This window comes from Boleophthalmus pectinirostris, unplaced genomic scaffold (genome assembly GCF_026225935.1).
Source record: "Boleophthalmus pectinirostris isolate CB_2022bp ecotype Guang Dong unplaced genomic scaffold, ASM2622593v1 HiC_scaffold_4, whole genome shotgun sequence".
Classification (NCBI taxonomy): domain Eukaryota; kingdom Metazoa; phylum Chordata; class Actinopteri; order Gobiiformes; family Gobiidae; genus Boleophthalmus; species Boleophthalmus pectinirostris.
The window spans coordinates 27,385,202-27,406,081 of NW_026571353.1; the positions used below are offsets into that span (position 1 = coordinate 27,385,202).

General features: G+C 38.3%; 1 protein-coding gene across 1 annotated transcript; it reads right to left on the reverse strand.

Annotated features, from left to right (window-relative positions):
• Positions 1-1,816: 1,816 nt before the first annotated feature.
• On the reverse strand, positions 1,817-20,128 carry prr16 (proline rich 16). The gene is made up of 2 exons (XM_020932375.2): positions 19,994-20,128; positions 1,817-2,758 (listed from the first exon to the last, which is right to left on the reverse strand). The coding sequence occupies exons 1-2, from the start codon at positions 20,126-20,128 to the stop codon at positions 1,925-1,927; spliced, it is 969 nt and encodes a 322-aa protein (XP_020788034.1). The 3' UTR covers positions 1,817-1,924.
• Positions 20,129-20,880: the final 752 nt, after the last annotated feature.

Sequence of the window (20,880 nt, forward strand, 5' to 3'; positions counted from 1 at the left end):
ACAGATGTGAAGCTCATGTAAAGACGGTTATGCAATATCTGCTCTCATAGCGTTTCCCCATTCAACCTCCAACTCCTCCAAACGCACACACACAGGCTACAAAACATTTTAAAACCACTATAAGCAATTTTGAACTGCAATTATTGATACTTTGCAGCTGAGTTTGCCAACATTTCCTTGGGGTATGATGCTAACTGTAGGCATGCTCTGTCTGAAGCTCTGTCACTCAAGTTAGACTTAAATCTGAGCTTTATTTTAACACAATCTGACAAGAAAGAACAGATTTAGCAACAAGTGAGCTAATTTGTCCTCTTGAACAAGTCTCTGACGTAAAATTACAGTCACAAGCTAGATAACATTAGCATAACAGCATAACAGTTTTTCGGATAGTCACTCTCACCATTTTTGTTGAAAATCAAACATCTAAACAGAACAATGAATGCTTGTATTGATTAAAGGCTCTTGAAAAGGTGTTGTTTAATTTGATTTTGTATTTTTATTGACTTTTTAGACTAGGGATGGGCATGATTAGTCAACTAATCGTTAAGTGATCATTAAGAATTTCATTGATCACATTCATTTTTAATCAACAAACCAAATGTAGGTTGCTGTACGGAGACAAGGCTGCGTCTGACAGTACAAAGACTGGAGTTGCAACCTCACAGTTCCATGTTTTGGCTCTGGCAAACCTCCTTGGAGGTCACTGTACCACTCACTGAGTGTGTTTACATGCACATCAGTGTCCCAGGTATGATCGGGTTTTTTGAGTATCCCGGTTTCGTCATGGTGCATGTTTACACAATATCACGGTTACTGCAACGTAAAGTTGAGTGCGCGTGCGTCCAAAAGACAAACACTTTTCAGTATTTTCATCACAACTTTAGCCAAATTAAAGTGCCCAAGATAAATAAAGTGAGTGAAATGAGAGCTGCGCCAAGCCTGCACACGTCTGATCTCTGAAAACATGAACCAACTCCAACATGACACACACAGAACAGACTCACCATCATCATCATAAATATCCCTTTGTCACAGAAAGAACTCATACTGTATATTCCACTGAGTCGTGTCCTTTAGTCTAACAGAAGCTGAACCGCATCAGTGCACAAGGAAAAAGCTGTTTTTATCAGCGGTTTTAAGTTTTATTTCTATAAAATGTAAACAAATGTGGCAAAGCTGCATTAAACACATAATAATGTCAAACGGGCTGATGTGGCTCTATACTGGTTATGGTTTATATGTTGTAAAGTTAAGCTTATTTATGCAGATTAGTAATAGTAAAGATTATTTTAATATAAAAACGTTAATAATTAAACGAAAATCGACTGTTAATTCTCCAGACGATTAAAAAAAGTTAATCAAATGGCCCATCCCTATTTTAGATTATCTTAAAACTTTTTAGCAGTCTTTGATAATGCGTGCATTGTGTCACCATGGTAACTTCTGAACAAAAACTAGCATGCTAAGTGAACACTTCCTGATTATCGGACTGTTAAACGCTTTATAATTAAGATGCAATACACAGCTTACTTATTTTGACCTCAAGAGCTGCTTATATATCTGTACTTGGGTAAGACACATTTTGCTCAAATACATGGGGGAAAAAATCACTATCAAATGTCACCGGGTGTTTTTGATCCAGTTTCTTTTGTGCACACATGAAAAATCAGATCTAATTATTGCGTTATCTGATTACTTTAGTTATCTGATTGTGCTTGGCTGTATAAATGTAGCTACTCACCGCTGGTTTGTCATCTGCGCTTGTGCATCTCTGCGCCCATGGCAACGCTTTCCTTTTCTTCTTCTATTGACATCAAATATCTCCCAAACCATTTTTCCTGTTTGGATAATCACGTCATTTAGTAGAAAACACTGATGAATGATTCAGGAATGCTTCAGTTGGACATAAAATCATGGTCCGGCGTCAAACTGTAGTAGTTGTTGATTTTCGTAGAATTGTTTTTTGGGGTTTTTGAGGTAAGGGAGCGTTCGTAGTTGGAGGAAAGCTATGGCTAAGTGGGAGACAGCCATTTTCTAGCATGGGGAGAGGGTGAGGATGAGGAGGAGGTGACGAAGAAGTGCAGCAGTGGATAGGGCTGAGTCTCAAATCATTCAGATCTGTTTGCAAATGTAGCTCAGTTTCGTCTACGTCGTATTGGAGATCGCAATCAGGACAGTAGCCGTGATACTGAACTTTTTCGCTGAACCGTACCCGCTCACGTGATTCTCTTTGCTTCGCTTTTGGACATTTGCTCTTTTCGTGTCTCAACAAAGGCATAGGTCTTGGTAATGTCGGGACCAGCCCTGCTTCCGAAATCCCGCTATCTCCTGAAATGAAACAAGGCGTAGAAGAGAACACATCGCGATTAGATTTGGATGTAAAAATTCCTCCATTACGCAAAACAGAACCGTTGGATTTCGTCAAATTCCCTGATAAAATCAAAGTGGGTTGAGGCAGATTTTTGGTGTTATGCTCCTCGGCCCGTGATGGAGTCAGTCTGGGCGGAGGTAAGGGTGGGTGCGCCTTTTTCAAAACCGTTAACACAGTCGATGGATTCATGGCAACAGGAGTTATCGGCGAAGTCAGTTTAAAAATGCAATCCTCGGGGAATAGTTTCATCTTTTCCAAACTGGAGGCGGTGGTGGTCGTGGTGGTAGAACTAGAGCTGGAGTTGAGCGTATCCGTCTTGGAGCTGTCCGTCAGTCCGTCCTCCTCCAGTTGTAGGTCCCCGGTCAGAGTGTCAATCTCATGAACAACCTAGAGAAGAGAAAAGACATGTCAGTTTATGGCAGCTGAGGTCAGCAAGACTCAGGCAAGAGAAGAGAGAATATATGACAGCGTATTAGAGACACACACGAACACCATAAATCAATGACAGGATACAGTAAAAATGTGCAGAAAATGTAGTGGAAACTAGAGATACACTGATATTTGGACTTTTTAGCATATCGGCTATCGGCTATTAATATCCAGGACAGGCTGATCTTTTGTTTTAGTCGAACTGTTGCCTAAAAATATGCACAAAAGTTTATTTTAAAACTTAAGTGTGAAGAGATATCTGCTGAAAATGTGACTGCACAGCTCTCTTAAAGGTTTGTGATAAAAAAAAAAGAATTATGGGAGAGTTTGTAGTAAATAAAATGTAATTTTATGACACAATTTAGGTAAAATAATCAATGTTAGTCCTACATATGGACCTAAAAATATCAGTAGAGCAACCTATTCATTAATAGGGATGCACCGATATGATACTAGTATTGAATATCGGCTCTGATCCTGGTTGGGCCTTTTTCTTGATGTTTGTGTAATCGCTCAGTCGTCCAGGTTGGATCCGAACTGAGGAAGCAGCTTAGATGAGCTGCGAAACATCTTCAATCAAAAACTTTAGTCCAGTTGACAGAACTGAATTTCTCATTGCTAGTTTTAACTTGATGTAATGAGATTATTTACTGACTGATGTAGACCCAGGATGTCTCATAATGTTTGAAATTTTATTCTTACAAAGCTGTTCTGTTGTTATTTGTAGAATAAATAAGATGCATAACAAAATTTGATCAAATTTGTATTAAGTTACTGTGCTTTGAGAGAAAAATAAATACATTTTCATTAAGACCATAATTTGTGGAATATTATAGCTGAAAGAACATCACCATGGAGATTAGATCTGATCTGATCTGGAGACAAGCAGGAGGTGGTTTTGTGGAGATGCAAGATCACAGTAAGGACACATGTTTTTCAAAACTTTTGAGGGCAATACAAACATATTTTTTCACCTAAAAAGTAACATGGTGGAGCTTTAAGGTCAAGTCAATTAAGCATAATATACAACCTTCGATTAAGCAGTACAGAAAACTTTATATATCTTAGATTATTGTTGATTTTGAGGCCGATTTATGAGACGAGGGATTAAGATATCGCTTTGACAGCCACGCGAGAGAAAGAGGAAATGTCAGATCCGATTTATGTGCTCAGCCAGGGCACATTCCCAGTGATATACTGCAATGATCCGATGCACCAGCAGCAAGAGAAGAATCCAAATATACCAGCAAGGAGGAAAAAACTTGTCTCTGGCAACGTATTCTTGATGTTTACTGTTGCGGGAGACAAAGGACAGGCAGTCATGCACAGGTGCCCAGAGGGAATGAATGAGCGTCTAAAAATACACCACCCTAAAAGCTTTAAGCCAAGTGAAAAATTGCAATCTCACATAGTTAAGTAGTGAGCGAGTAATTGAGCCAAGGCAACAGTCTTATAATTCAATCAGTCAATTTCACAATAGGAAAGAGTATCTAGGGATTGAGGATTCATCTTTTTGTGCAAGTGCAAAATGTGCTAAAGAAATATACTCTCGTTAGTTACAAAAAAAAAAAAAAAAAAAAAAGCCAAAGAAATAGCAATAGGAAATATAAATAAATTTTTTTTTTTTTTTGAACAGATACTGATATGCAGTAAATGGCTTGCTGTTGTGGTGATAACAGATATTTGCCAATACCAATATTTCACATTTAAAATCCATAGCATGGCCCAGAAATTTATCTTCAGTTAAAGTAACAATCACAAATAAACTTTTCACTTTGTAAATATAATGTGACAAACATGTAACAAAATGTATTTTCGTGATATAAAATAATCAGTTACATGTTCGCATAAAAGAGAAAAAAATATTGAGCGATACCGATACTGGTACTGATATATTGCCCATCCCTACAAAGAAACAGCCTCCTAATACTGTTTCATTATTTATACACAATAGTGACTATTCTCAAATGTAGTGAAGCAAAAGTAAAACTTAAACTTCTTGTCAGAGGTGGGGACTTGCAAGTCGTGACTTGAGTCACTATTTTTAGGACTTGACACTTGACTTGATAAAATAGACAAAGACTTGGGACTCAACTTGGACTTGAAGATCAGTGACTTCGGACTTGAACCCTGTGACTTGAGAAGATTCGATGCTTAGACTCGTTGATAAATTAAATTCCGTTTTGACCATAATAATTTGCACTCTTATCTTACTCATTCTTAAGCATTTAAAAAGGACAAATTAACATTTCTACAACTTTTATATAAATATTCTTATACATATATACCAAGACTTTTTAAGTACAATTTAGTTTAAAAATTATATAAACTACAAAAATCTATTATCTATTTGGTACTTTGGTTTAAAGACTTGAAATAACTTGAAGCTCAATGCAGACAACTTGGACTTGACTTGGACTTATGAGCCAGTGATTCGAGACTCGACTTGGACTTGCCTGTCTTTGACTTGGGACTTGACTCGGACTTGAGGTCAAAGACTTGAGACATGCAAAACAACAACTTGGTCCCACCCCTGCTACTTGTATTCTTAAGTACTCGTAACATTATAGCTCTGGTTTAGAGTGGGCTTCGAACTGCCAACTTTCAGATCAGAGTACTCTACCAACTGAGCTACTCTCCTGCCAAACAACATTGCAGAGCTGAAGAAAGTCTGTGTGGAAAGTGAAGTCTATACTCTTGCTTACTAAAGTGTTTTGTATTCATCATTGTGGTACTGAAATCAATATCAAGTATCAAGTATTTTCTTTACGATCAAAATTGAGAATGAAATCCGTGACAGCAGCAGCGTCTTACCAGCACCAAGAGTGAAGTGAATGAGTAATGACAACAGTGGGGCTTGTAAAATGCAATACAATAAATACAAGACAGACATTATTAAAAGAGAGTAAGCCTAGATTTTGTTTTATGAAATATAGTGGTGATTCTGGAGAGGCTGAGTTTGATCCCATGAGGTGTACCTTGGATAGAGTCTTGTTATTTTACAGGAAAGAAGACACAAGACAATAATATTAACAATACAGACAGAGCGTTCTACTGAACCACCAGTAATGAAAGACAAAACAGGTCTCAGTGCAGGTGGTCTGGTGGACTTAAAGTGGGACTAATACTACTGTAAATTGCAGAGGTCACTGAAGGCAGGCCAAACTTCTAGGCATTTTTGACCAGAAAGCTGCAGATTTATAGCCAGGCTGGCGCCACCTAGTGTCTTTGCTCAATTTAATTTCTCTCCAGTGACTAGGTCAGGAATCGGAATACACTAGACGGTTTGCATGAACCCCGGAAGTTGTAGACCACACACCAGGTCAATCAGCGAAGAGCTGTGAAGACATGACGTCAAACTCGAGCGCCTGTCTGGGTCCTTTTTGTGGTACAGCACAACAGTAAACAAAGCGGTCGAGATGAATGTAGACGAAGCCATACATTCTGTGTTGGCAAAGATTCCTGAGATCGAGGATTTAAAGCCAGAAACAATGAATTTTATCAAGGGAAAAGACGTTATCGCCCTTGTTCCTGCGGATTTGGTGCATAACAACTGTCACAACCAAATAGCAGTGATTGGTTAAAAAAAAAAGTACCCGTCTACCATCGAGCGAACAAATCCTAATGCTACGAGGTCAGACGGTTTCCACAAAGTGAAACAGGTTGATGAATCAGGCTAGTAGATTTACCTAGTTCACACTAAAATTTCAAGGAACAGTAGATAGTACGATTGAAACAGCATTTAAATCTATACACTGGAACATTCCAAGCAAAGCAGGCACATCTCCATGAGAGCGGACACAGTACCAGAAAAATACTATGTAATGCTGCTTTGATTCACAACTCAGAAGTGCTGTGCTACTGATTATATGTGAATACGTAAAAGTAAAGTGTAAAGGGTCCATATTACATTATATATTTAATATCTAATCTATGTTATAATGCTGTGAAACAAAACACAATTCCAGGTATGTTTTTGAGAAGGCAATGACATTTCTAACATTACTAAAAGCTCACAAGAATCAATTTTACATAATACAGGACCTTTAAAGAATCACAGATCAAATACAGTGCAGATAACCTTTGGAGTGGATAACTGCAGAGGAAAGTTAATGCACCCGGCTGGCAAAGCTCATAAAATAATAATAACAAGGACAAAGTACTTATGTTCATTTTGTGAATTAGTAATGCTGCCACTTGCTACATTCAGCTCACGACGATCATCTGTGAGTTCGAAATACATTTGTAAATGTGAAAGGATGAATGAGAGATGAGGGACTTAACATGGAGAGGGAGCATGAAAAGCAAGATTGAATTACACAACTCTTGTAGTCTCTTTATCACTGAGGTACATTCTTCTTGTCTACAACTGTGTAAATGCTCAAGTGACTGTATCTAATATTGTTGTAATTGTGCCTCAGTTTTTTTATGTCCTATTCTTTGTTGTTTTAAGTGCCTGTTGGACCACTCATTCTACTTAAAGATCCAGTAGTACACGACATGGATTCTTGTGAGCTTCAGGCCATGTTATAATGGGAAAAGGAGAAATTCAATTTGTCAAGTGGACAAATGTTTATTAGGTCTAAACAAAAAGAACAACAGGAATAGCCAAGCCAGTTCCAGAAATGTGAAAGCACTGATTATGGCCCTGAATGATTATGCTAATGTGACCCAACACTCAGTGCAGTTCAACAGGCCTAACTTACTAAAAGAAACAATAAACAGGTAGACGTGTTAGTTTCAGAGTAGTTTCATTGTAGTTAGCTCCTCCCTTCAGGCAGATAGAAGGAAGTGTCCACCAGCATTTTGACCGACTGAAGAAGCAGCTTGGATGAGCTGCGAAACTAATTTGACCAAATAAACTTTTGTACAGTTAACAAATTGAATTTCTCCTTTTGCCATGGATTCTACCTGGACAACTGAGGGATTTTACACCCATGTTATAATGTTGTAGCCATGTCAAAAACATACCTGCACATACCTGTTTTGTTTCATTCACACATTTGTGTTTTATAACCTGCACTTTTCAAGTTGACAGCTATGTTTCACCTTTAGTTCATCAGATTCGTAATTCCTGAGCTGCAAATAATCCAAATCATTCTAGTGAAGGTGTAAGGAGTCTAAAAACACAGTGGAGCACTTCCTGTATTACCACATAACATCACAAGGTGGAACAGTGTTCTCTGTTTGAGAGAAGAACTCAGCCTAAATATGCAGGATTTCTGTGTTAAACATTTGTGAATGAAACAAAACACAACTCCAGGTATGGTTTTGATGAGGAAACAACATTATGCATTGTAGTAATATAGGCACTTTAAAGCAGAGTACATGTTAATTTCTTGGCTGGCCCACTCAGTTCAATACAAGAGGTGTAAATGAGGTTCAAATTAAGATTGATGCGTTTTTGAGTGGTGCCTTTTTAAATGATAACTACACTCAGGGAGGTAATCGGGCAGTGCGGAGGGCTCGCTGTGGGCCAGGCAGTTCCACAGACCGTGCCAAGCATCTGGTCCGACTCTATGCTGGAGCCAAGTTTAGATCAGGACCTGCACGTAAGCTACAAGTGACAACCATATTTCAAAGAGCGCTAGGCCCAGACACATGCTGTGATAGTAACAGCCCCGAGGTCCAGCACTGAAGCCTAGTCTGTGATTCTCCACAAACAACACTCTCCACATAAAACACAGTTAACTTATTACACAAGAGATCCAACTGTGTCATCACTACTGAACCCCTTCATATAAATAAAAGTTCAAAAATTTAATTATGAGATGCTCTTGGCTAAAATCAGCCTGTAAATTGTTGTATTACATCTAATTGAAAGCCAAACCAGGATATCTGTTGAACCGATGTCATGAAACCAATGCCCAAAACAGAGACAAGAGCTGGGAGATATTTTTTCTATTGTGTAACATTCTCCATGAAGACAAGCAGATGACCCTTGTTGTGGAAATTTTGCATAATGCAGCTTAAGAAAAAAAGCCTTAACATTAACAATACAGACTTTTAATCATTGCCATTTCACAGAAATAAATACTTCATGTTCTCTCTCTCTGCTCAAAACCACATGCTTTTACTAACTGTAGACCTCACCATTAAAGAAGACCTATTGTGCACGTGTCTGCTATCTATAAAACCCATCTAAAACAACTTAATAAAAGAAACAGGTCTGCTGACTTTTACGCTAGAAAACTGCGGTGCCCAATGGGAGCTGACGTCGCAGTCAACGTCATCACAACAAGGAGTTCGGATGAATAGCTCATTAGCCAGGCTGGCGCCACTTAGTGCCTCCATTCAATTTAACTGAACTACAAGCAACTAGGTCAGGAATCGGAATACATTAGACGGTTTGCAAGAACCCCAGAAGTTGTAGACCACACACTGGCCAATCAGCGAAGAACTCTGAAGCCATGACGTCAAACTCAAGCGCCTGTCTGGGTCCCTTTTGTGGTACAGCACAACAGTAAACAAAGTCGTCGAGATGGATGTACAGGAAAACATACATTCTGTGTTGGCAACAATTTTTTAGATCGAGGATTTAACCCTCGCAGGCTCAAATACATTTTTAGTATCAGGAAAAATCTGATATTTGGGGAAAATTATAATATTGGGTAGTAATATTGTTACGGCCCCAGGCCTTAGTTCCAATTTGTGTGATTTTTGCCAAGTTCTCCTAATTCCTGCTGCAGGAGCCCTGGTCCGTGATTGGTGGGGCAGGTCAACGCCCACCTCACCTGCAGCCACTGCCCCCTGAGATTACCAGCACCTGTTCGGGGCTGCTGGCCTTGGTGGCCAGTATGCCATTTTAGTTTTGTGTTTGTGTAGTTTAGTTTAGTTCTGTTTTGTGCCTTTTTTGATTTGGTCACTCGATTCTGTTTGTGGGTTTATGTGGTTTAATTTGGGGAACTTGTGTTTTAGTTTAGTGTGTGTCTCTAAGTTTTACCACTTGTTTTTTGTAAGCCTGCGTGACCCCTTTTCTGGCACAAAACTCTGTTTATTCTGTTGTTCTGTTTCTTAGTTTAGGTTGTTTTCTGTATATTTTTAGTGTTTTGTTAATTTACCCTTACATTCCTGTTAATTAAACATTATTTAATTTATTCAATTTTACATCTTGGTTTTAATTTTGTTACTTCCCTTACCCAAACGAGCTGGGTCGTAACAAATATACAATCCTGACTTTTTTATCCTTTGTAAAAAAAAAAAGTAGTTTTTTGCACTTCTGGCAGGCCATTTGCGTGTAGCCATTCTTGCACAGTCTGCATCGTCCACGTTTATCAGCACGGATGGGAGAAAAGGCCCCTGAGTTAAAAAAGCTCATAAAATATGGATGTGGAGTAAGTAGGTAATTGGCATTTAGCTGTTGCAAATCTGCAACGCCTGCCTGGAGAGGGTTAAAGCCAGAACAAAGAGAATGTTTGGTGAATTTTTTCAAGGGGAAAGACGTCATTGCCCTTCTTCCTACGGGATTTGGTGCATACATCACATTACATACATCACGACCAAACAGCAGCGATTGGTTAAAAAAAAAAGTACCCACCTACAAAGGAATTTTAATGCTGTGAGGTCAGATCATGCTAGTGAGCAGCATTTTTTTTTTCATTTGTGTATAACTGATTAAGAAAATGCATTTAGAGAATGAGGTAAGTACAGAGCAGTGGGCGTATTACAGTGATGGTGAAAATATTGAGTTGATATGACGTCTTAAAAATAAGCAATTTGCTCAAACATGCACAAATCACTCCAAATACAACTTCAGGTGAGTAAATGGATTAGATATGAATAATGATTACAAATGGCCACAACTCTATCTCGATCTTGAACTTAAATTCAATTGATCGCACAAAACTACTAGCCTTATTCATCAGCCGATTTGTTCGCTCAGTGGTAGGGGGGGACTTTTTTTATTTAACCAATTGCTGATATTTGGTCTTGATGTATGTAATGCACCAAATCTTGTAGGAAGAAGGGCAATAATGTCTTTCCCCTTGATAAATTTCACCAAACATTGTCTTTGCTTTAAATCGTCGATCTTGGGAATCGTTGCAAAAATGTATGGCTTCCTCTACATCCATCTCGACCGCTGTTGACCGCTTGTTTACTGTTGTGCTGTACTACAAAAAGGGACCCAGTCATAGTTTCACAGCTCTTCGCTGATTAGCCGGTGCACAATCTACAACTTCTGGGGTTCTTGCAAACCGTCTAGGGTATTCCGATCCCTGACCTAGTCACTGGAGAGAAATTAAATTGAGTGGAGGCACTAGGTGGCATCAGCCTGGCTACAAAACTACATGACACATCAAAAAACATGTAAACTTTTTTTTGGTCTTTATTATCCAAAATGCTTTTTTTCCCTTTAATCTCAGATGCTGTGTGCTGCTGTGCAAACTGAAGACAGATTTCCTCGACTGGACTTGAGTGGAACGACACACTGCTGCGTCAACTGCCCATCAATAATGCATCAAGCCGAGGCAGTAGGGTTTATTATGAGCTGTCATGTTAGTGTGTGGTGTTTAGCACAGTGGGCTAAGTAACACGCAGTGTGTGGTTCCAGTTTGTAAACAGAATACTAAGCTAATGACAGTCAAGGTGGGAGCATGGGGCTCAGGGAGAGAAGTAAGGCAAGTGCTCTATATTTAGGTGAAAGAAAAAAATAAAAATGAGTTTGATTATTCTGTCACAGTGTGTAAGCAGAATACAGGTTCTCAAACGTAGGGTGACCAGACATCCCTATTTCCCCAGGACAGTCCCAGTTTTGAGCTCTGTGTCCCCTGTCCCAGCAGATTTATCCACAACCAGTGATTTGTCCCAGTTTTATACAAGAAATGTCCCAGGTGTCCTTATTTTTGACCAATCTGATCCATGACAACAGTAAAGAGAGACAGAATCTGTTATTTGTTTAGGTCAAATCCAGAAAATGCTGCTTAAAAATGACCAAAACACAAAGAAAATGTGACTATACTGACTCACATTAGTTCAGAACATTAGTGCAGAACAGTTTTTCTTAATTACGCACTCATTTCACAGTTTTATTAACACCAACCATCACAAACTGGAGACATCCCAGTTTTTTATTTTGAAATTCGGGTCACCCTTCTCAAGCTCCTCCAAGCTTTACTAGTTGGTCCAGTTTTAAATGTTCATTATGTAATTTTTCTGGTAGAGGGCTGTGGCTATGTAGGACTGTTATTGCTTTGGCTAAAACGTTCCACAGTATGACATTATTTCATTAATTACTCAAAAATACCTGGAAAAACATGTCATCTCTTACTATGAGCTGGATCGTCCCTCCACAGATGTGACCTGTAACTGTCGTGGTGTTACCTGCTTGTGTCCATGAAATTAGATAAATACTGGCAAAGCAGTAACATCACTATGGAGACAAGAAGAAAAATAACATTGCGTACTTTTAACACTCTCCTCAGTCGGCAATGACCATCTGTTGTTGCTGGATCCCCTTTCTGCACACTATCCTAACGTATTAGTATTATTTATGCTTGTTTTGTGGTGTGGCTGGCGTAAGCTGCACTCTGACTGTTAGCTGTAGGCCTGTCACATAAACAAAATTTGAAGCATGACATGTTGTGAAATACTGTAATAAATGATAATAATACTAAAAATACTTTTTGCCACTCTCACAAAGCAGGATAATCAGAGGAAACCATTTTAAAATTTACAGTATCATTAAAATGCCTAAGTTGCAACCATGGCAAAAGGAGAGATTCAGTTTGCTTCTTCAGTTCTGGTCAAAACACTGGTGGACACTGTCTGTTATCGTCCTGAAGGGAGGAGCTAACTACACTGAAACTACTCTGAAAAGGGGCCAAAAAATCGGATTTGGGTCACTTCAGGCTGCAGTCTGAACGCAGCCTATCACACCTACTTCTTTACAGTTTACAGTTTTAGATAACTAACAAAAACTGTAAAAAAGTGTGTTAGTTTCAGAGTACTTTAATTGAAGTTAGCTCCTTCCTGCAGGCAGATAATAGACAGTGTCCCCCAGCATTTTGACCAGAAATGAAGAAGCAGCTTGGATGAGCTGCAAACATACTAGACCTAAATAAACTTTTCTCCAGTTGATAAATCGAAATTCTCCTTTTGCCATGGATTCTACTAGTCTGATTCACCAGCCAGTTTCACTTTGTGGAACCCATTTGACCTCGCAGCATTAGGATTCATTAGCTCAATATTATGCAGGTACTTTTTTCGTATTTAACCAGTCGCTGCTATTTGGTTGTGACGTATGTAATGCACCGCTAATGGGGCTTTTCCCAAATCTCGTAGGAAGAAGGACAATAACGACTTTTCCCCTTGATAAAATTCACCAAACATTCTCTTGGTTCCGGCTTTGAATCCTCAATCTTGAGAATTGTCGCCAACACAGAATGTATGGCTGTTTGCTGATTAGCTGGTGGCGGATTCACACTTCAGGGGTTCTTGCAAGCCATTTAGTGTAATCTGATTCCTGACCTAGTCACTGGAGAGAAATGAAATTGAGAGGAGGCACTAGGTTGCGCCCGCCTGGCTAGGATTCTACCTGGATGACAGGGATTTTATTATTTATTTATTTATTTGAAAAGGGACAATGCACATTAATCAACATCAAAACAATGTAAATGTGCCTGAGTTAGCTGATAAGAGCTAATTTGCATTATTAGTCCCTTTGCCAGATGTCATAAAGGCATCCTAAAAGAAAATACACTGAAAACACATGTTTACACACATCTTAAGCTCCAACCTGTAAATGACAGAATGAACTGATTATTAGTCACAGCAGTTATTTATTCAACAGCTCTCTACAGCTCAAATCTTATGTTATTACATAAAAATGGCTAAAATCTCCCCACTATTACAAAGAAAAATATATTGTTGCAGCTTACAGGCCTAGTAAACTGCAGTTTGCCTTTTGTGTTTGAGCTGGTGGTCCTGTTTTGTTTTGATAAGGTTAGTTTGTTGTTAGTTGGTCCGGTCCTGCATCCTTTTATATTTTTAATATTTTTTGAAGGTGACCTATGTAACTTTTTTGTTGGAGGACTGTCAAACTTTTCTCCATGTAGATTTTCTCTCCTGGAATGTATCACAGTATAATGTTGAACCATTCTTAAGCCACACCAGACCAATTTAGAGGTCAGATCTGTGGAGAGAACCATACTCAGTCAAAATGTCAGTTTTTCTAGGTATTTTTGAGCTATAAAGCACTGTTTAATGTCATTCCAGCCAGAGCAATGACATATCCATAAAAACAAGTAGGTGGTGGACCCCTAACCAAAAAGTTACATAGAGCACCTTTAACCAGGAAAAAAATCCCACTGAGATTAAAAACCTCTTTTTCAGGGAGTCCTGGTCAAGAAGCAGCACTTTAACACATAGTTACAAAACATGCAAACTACAATAAAACGACATGACACCACAAATTTGGGAAAGCAAATGCACAGGCTTTTGTTCTGTTTGGCCATCTTTGCTTTGGGCATGGGAAGTATTCTGAGCTATTTTAAAATAAATCAAAACTAACTTAAATAAAAACTATTCAACTTGTATATCCTTTTTGAAACACGAAACGTTGGCTTGCCTCACAAATCGTCAAAGTCACCTCCTGGCTGCAGTTCACTTCTGATGTTTACAGGTCAACACAACCTTACTAGTCCTTGGGCAAGACATTTCACCCACCAGTATTAATGTGATGTGTGTTTGTATGTGTGTATAATTGTTGCACTCTCTTCCTATGACTTCTTGCATATAGCTGAGATTTTATATTTTACTTATTTTTGTATTTTATTTTGACTTGTACATATACATTTACACAATTATGTCTTATTACCATTTATATTTTTTCTCTTTAGTATTATATTTATTGTGATGTGTGAGCTACTCCAAATGTCCAAATGATTTCCCTTGTGGATTAATAAAGTTTGTCTAAGTCTAAGTCTAAGTTTATGTCTATCTCCATGGAAATGTCACCAGGTCAAGTTACAGGTCAGATCTGTGTAGAGGCAACCCCAGTAAGCAACCCCTAGTAAGAATAAGGTATTGCTTTAATTCAAAAAACTGTAATGAAATAAATGCTGAATAGATGTTTAATGCTATACATTCTGAACAAAGTAATGTCATCTCCATGGAGAAAAGAAGGTGACAGACCAGAAAAGTTACACAGTGCACCTTTAAGGAGTGCAGAAGGAGTGAAGCATCTTTTTCTAATTGTTATCTAACTTTTTCTGTGATCGTGACCAAAAATACACATGCAGGGAACACAGGTCTACACAATCGAAATGCGTAATTTGTAATGTTGCAGTTAGTATATCACAAAAAGGCTGCAAATATTTAGGTGATAATGAAATCCTCTGCAAACAACAAAATAGTCCTGCTCCTATTTTCTCTAAAAGACCCCTTTGGCTAACCGTGTAGTTTAGATTTCTACAAACAAGTTCTGAAATGTGTGTGATTCTTCTTGCACTAGTTTTGCACAGTAGTGGAAGAAGTACTCAATTTTGTTACTTAAATGTGCACTATGTAACTTTTTGGTTGGGGTTCTGTCATTCCTTTGCCTGGAATGCAAAAAACATTCACATTTGTTTCCCAATTTTAGTATTTTTTAGGTTTAAAATTTTGCTTTCTGGTTGGAAATCATGACATGACACTAGGGAATTCCTTTACTGTCACTTAAAAAACTCCTCTAATGTTCACATAAATGATTATCTGACAAATACAAATAGAAGAAAACACCTTTATTTTGTTGAATTAATATGTAAAGTATCAGAAAAAAAAGTTTGTTGTGTAAATTATGCCAAACTTTTACAATTGTCCCTAACATGATATCATCAGCGTATTCAGAACTCTCCACTTCCTGTAATTTTCACCACATTTTTCTACTTTTCTTCGCAAATTGCTTCTTGATTTGTGTAGAACTATAATTTATATTATCCCGCTAAATTAAGTCTAAATTAGAGAATCATAAAAATCTGTCAAATACACTTTCAACCCTAAATGACAAGTCTAATCACAACTGCAATATTAAAAGCATAATTGCAATTACACTATATTACTTTTACAAAACAGAGCCTCACCCAACCTTAATCACAGACAGACTTACAAGGACTTTACAAGGCTTTCAAAGTGGGATTAACAAGAGTACCCATAAAAGAATGAGACAGGGAAGCGCTTAATAATTCGATACAAATGGCTGCGAGAAATACAAGCAGGAAGGTGTACAGAACCCAAAGAAACACTGTAGATTTTGATACTAAGGAACAGACTCAGTACACAATCAGATACCATGATGATAAAAAACAAGCAAAAAAAACTCTTTCTTTAGACAATAGAATGTGATTTTAATTATTAAATTATAGTACTTTCTTTTATATTACCATGTGGCCTTATATCTGTGTAATCCCTCAGTCGTCCAGGTAAATTCCATAGTGGTCCATGGGCGTATACTAGTCTGTGTGCTCTTGTACTTACTCTGATAAAGCTCAAGTTTATTCTAAAGATATTCAGGAAAGGTTCATTTTTTGTCTGATATCTTGCTGAAGTAAATATAGATGATAAAGGATAATATGGAAACCAAACCATAAAGCAGAATTATCCCCTAAATGCACACTATTGTTAAAAAAATATAAGCTGCAATAGATAAATAACAAAATGCAACAAAATGCATCTTAAAGGTGTATTGTGTAACTTTGTTGGTAACTTTTTCATAGTGATGTTATTGCTTTGCCTGAAATGTTCCACAGGAGAATCTTTCTTGCATTTATTCAATTACAGGTGTTTTTATTGCTTAAAAACATGAGCATGGACGTCTCTCCACAGATCTGACAACTTGGCTGGGTAGTGTCACTTACATATGTTTAATGCAGTACTGTGGAGCCTTCTGGACAAAGTAACAACATCTCCACGGAGCCTCTTCACCAGAAAAGTGACACTGTGCACCTTTAAGTAGTTAGTCTGTATCTATAATGAGTCATAGAAGTCATATCTTTCTATTTTATTTTTACTTGTACATATACATTTGCATAATTGTGTCTTATTTGACACCTCTCTCTTGCTATCTTTTTTGCTACTTATATAGAATTTATTATTACCATTTATATTTTGTGATATATATTGTGATGTGTGAGCTACTGTGTCCAAATAATTTCCCTTGTGGATCAATAAAGTTAGTCTTAGTCTAAAAAAAGCACCCATGATAAATACTGACCCCCAAAAATGTCATGTAGTTTCGATACGCTGACAATACATCTTGAATCTGAATCTGCTCATTTTACTATCGAGTTGTTTTGAGTACTTTTGACAACACTACTAAGAAGTGAGTTTGACAGACAACTTCAGGTCCTGGCTGTTTAGCTGGGGGTAATAGGCAACAAACAGCTGTCTGTCAGTGTTTTGGTGATGAAACGCCATGCAAAACCTCTCTCCTGGTTTAAACAACTTGTCCATGAAATATTAATGTTGATTAAATTTCCTCTCATTAAAGTGAGTGAGGCTGGGATCACCATGTCCTGTCACTCTGCGCTGAGCTTCCGCCACACCAACTGTCTTTCACAGGGGAGATAATAATCAGAGACATTACGCAGCTTGCTGAAGTAGCCTATGGCTTCCAGGGGTTTAGCAAAGGTGGGTACTTTGCAGAGACGTCATGCTGGGGGTGTTGTACATGTAAATCTATGGGGTTACCATGGAGGCACAATGCACACGCAAGCAAACACTGTCAAAAAAGATTTAAACTACACATTTTCAGGAGCCTGCATGTTTAATTTTCAACAAAAAATTGACCGTGACTAAATGAAACTCACACTAGCCTTTTTAATTGTAATATTGTTTAAGAGAGTCTTGTTTGGCAGTAAAAATCAGCTCACCTGTTGTAGTTCCAACTAATTCAGTACTTTCTGGTCAGGTTGTGTTGAAATAAAACTCAGATTAAAGTCTAGCAAAGCCTCAGACAGAGCAGTGCCTACAGTTAACATCACACCCCCAGGGAATGTTGATAATCCACTGCAATTTGTGAATGTAGGCAAAAAGGTTGTGTTCAAATGGCTTCACAACAAAATCCTTACAGTTTAAAATGGATCTGGAGGACAGGTTAAAAATCAGACTGTCAGATTACAGATTTGTTGTCAGCTTGTCCTGGTTTGTAGTTAATATTTCTGCAATTATTGAGCCAAATGAAACGAAAACTGGCACAAAGTCCAATCTCTTCTCTCTCAGTCTTCAAAAAGTGGTGCCATTATTCAACCCCAAAGACATGATTGCTGTCAGCTGAAAGGACGGACTTCGCGCTGAAAGATTAATATGACAAGTATTCTGTAGTCAGTCAATCCCTACATTTATGCATCATAAATTTGTAATATTTCTTTGAAAAATGGAGAGTTACACAGACCTCTGCCCTTTATCTGAAATGATAACATAAAATTTTAGAACATGAACGCACATGTTATCTATTTATAAAGAACTTAAATTATCAAGGTGAATCATTTAATTACCCCTATTTCATGTACTCTTTGTGTATTCTGTTTGTTTTCTTGTATGTATGTTTATAATTTGTATGTATGTATGCAATAAAAAAGAAAAGTAATAGTAATTTTGGTATTACAGAATCAATATCACGAGCAGATATATCAGTGTATCGCAAAGAGTGTTTTTTGCGGATATTTTACTAAATTATTTGTCGCGATTATGAAGAAAATAACTTATTTATGCTATACATTTAACATATTCACTGTCTTGAATGTCTGTTTTTCATATTAAGGTCATGCAGGTAGTGGGATAAAAATAGTGACTAGTGATACAACGTTCGCCCACCAACACAAAGGTCAGCGGTTTGATCTCCGCTCCAACTACAACATGCTGTCATTGTGTCCTTGGGCAAGACTCTTCACCCACTTTGCCTGTATTAATGTGATGTTTGAGCAAGTCATAGGTGGTGGTTGGAGGGCTGATGGTGCAGCTTGGCCTACAGTCAGCATGAATGAATAATGCAATCTAAATAATATAAATTAACTTGAGGAGTACATGCGACCACTGACTGGGCTTGGCCTAGAGCAGTGGTTTCCAACATTTTTTCTCATTGTAACCCCCATTTTACCAGTGAATGCATTGCGTAACATTTCTAGTGGAGGGTTCGCCATCTACTTGTCTCCGTAGAAATGTTATTGCTTGGACTAGAACAGACATGTCAAACTCAGGCCTGGGGCCAAATTTAAAATTGTATTATTATTTTAAATTATGCTTGTTCTGGATTCAATGTTTAAGCAAAACTATTATTAAACATTTATTTTAGTTAAAAAAAAAGGTTTAACATTACATATCTCGAAAGAAGAGGAAACTTGCAGATGTTGTTTGAAATTTTTCAGTAAATATTTAGTTTGGCTCACGACTTAGCTCCAGTTTTTACTTTTGTGCTCTCTGTGTGAATTTGAATGTTGTGACACCCCTGGACTAGTGTGTGTGAATGTGTGTGTGTGACAATGTGTGTGTGTGAATATCTATCGTGAGGGAGACAAGCGCTAGAATTTACAGCACTAAGCTACGTTACAGTTCAGATCTGTGGAGAGTCGCCCTTATTCTCAGAAGGATGTTGAAGAATGTTTAAGGTCATACGATCATGGAGCATCCCAGGCAAAGCAGTAACATCTCCATGGAGAAAAGTAGGTAGCGGACCCTACTTGTCTCCTTGGAAATATTATTGCTTGGACAAGAACATTCTACAGTAGTATTTATTACAAGGGAGACAAGCAGGTTACAGCACTACTCTACGTTACAGCTCAGATCTGTGGAGAAAAAATATTTTTTGTATTTTTGAGCAGCAGAAACATCCGTGATTATGCTTAGTGTCATGCCATGGAACATTCCAGGCAAAGCAATAACATCTCCATGGAGAAAAGTAATTAATAAAGATGTTTTAGCACGGTAAGCCTAATTACTATCCAGTGAAAACAGTTCAAGTTGCTCGCTTTTTTAGAAACCAATGGAGACACGCCGAGAATCCTGTGAGCCATGGGTTGTGCATTTATGTCCTATAGGATAATATGTACGCTATATAGTGTGATCTGTGTACGTGCTGTCACAGCCTTTTCCCAGGCCCTTGAGAGTTGAGCGTGCAGCCTTCAGCCCAGTCCAAAGAGCATCTTCAATTACACCCTATAGAAATCACCACACATGCACAAAGGCTACAGTTTTTTTTTCCTATAGAAGAATGTCACATACCTCTTTGAGCTCTTTGGCGACATCCTTCAGGTCTCCCAAGATGTTTTCCAGATTTTCCACGATTGTCTTGATCTCCTTTTTCACTTTAACTTTGGAGACTGCTCCTTCAGCTTCTGCATTGGACGGCCCGGACATTCTTCAGTTTATCCCACAATTTTAATTCGGTAAGGAGTCGTATCCTTTGGTCGCCACGCCACCACGTTGCCAGAGCATTGTCATAGGCTAGCACTCCCCCCTTTTTTATTTATTTATTTTTTTACCTCTTGACTTTTTGGTGCTCCTAAATCACATCGCGGCCAGGACGGAGCGAAGTGACCACTGCCGTCTGTACGATTAGGCATGCGCAGTAGAGCGGAACACAGCGAATCACCACTATGTCAAAATAATGTCTCATACTGTCTAAGAAACGGAGCTTGTCTACAGGTTTTCGCTGCTCATTCTTAAATATAATGAAGCAACACAAAATAATGCCACCAGTTATTTTTGAGTCGCGAAAATCCTTTGGAGATCAACATTTTCCGGATAAAACACAGCAATAAATTACGAGATAGTGACCAAAACACGGATAAAATAGATTTGTAGCAATGCAACAGTAATCCCGAGTCACCACGCTGTCTCAATTAGGTAAAAAACCCACTAATAATCCAGTTGGCACCGTGGACACTAAACATTACGCAGCTCCTCTCGTGTAATAAACGTGCGTAAATCCAAGAAACCAGCCAGGTAACGGGGGACCAGGGGCAGTCTTTTCCAATGAACGCGCCACTCTGTCCATCGTGGTTCACATCGCAGCCTCCTCGCAGTCTGCCGTGTGTGATGCTGCTAGGATGGCTCTCTCCAGTTCTCCCTCCCTCCTCCTTCTCCTCCTCCTCCTTCTCTCTCTCTTC

Coding starts and splice junctions, on each gene's coding strand:
- prr16 (XM_020932375.2), bottom strand. CDS start 20,128: ATGTCCGGGCCGTCCAATGCAGAAGCTGAAGGAGCAGTCTCCAAAGTT. Junction 2,759..19,993: donor TCGCCAAAGAGCTCAAAGAG/GTATGTGACATT, acceptor TCTCTTCTCTAG/GTTGTTCATGAGATTGACAC.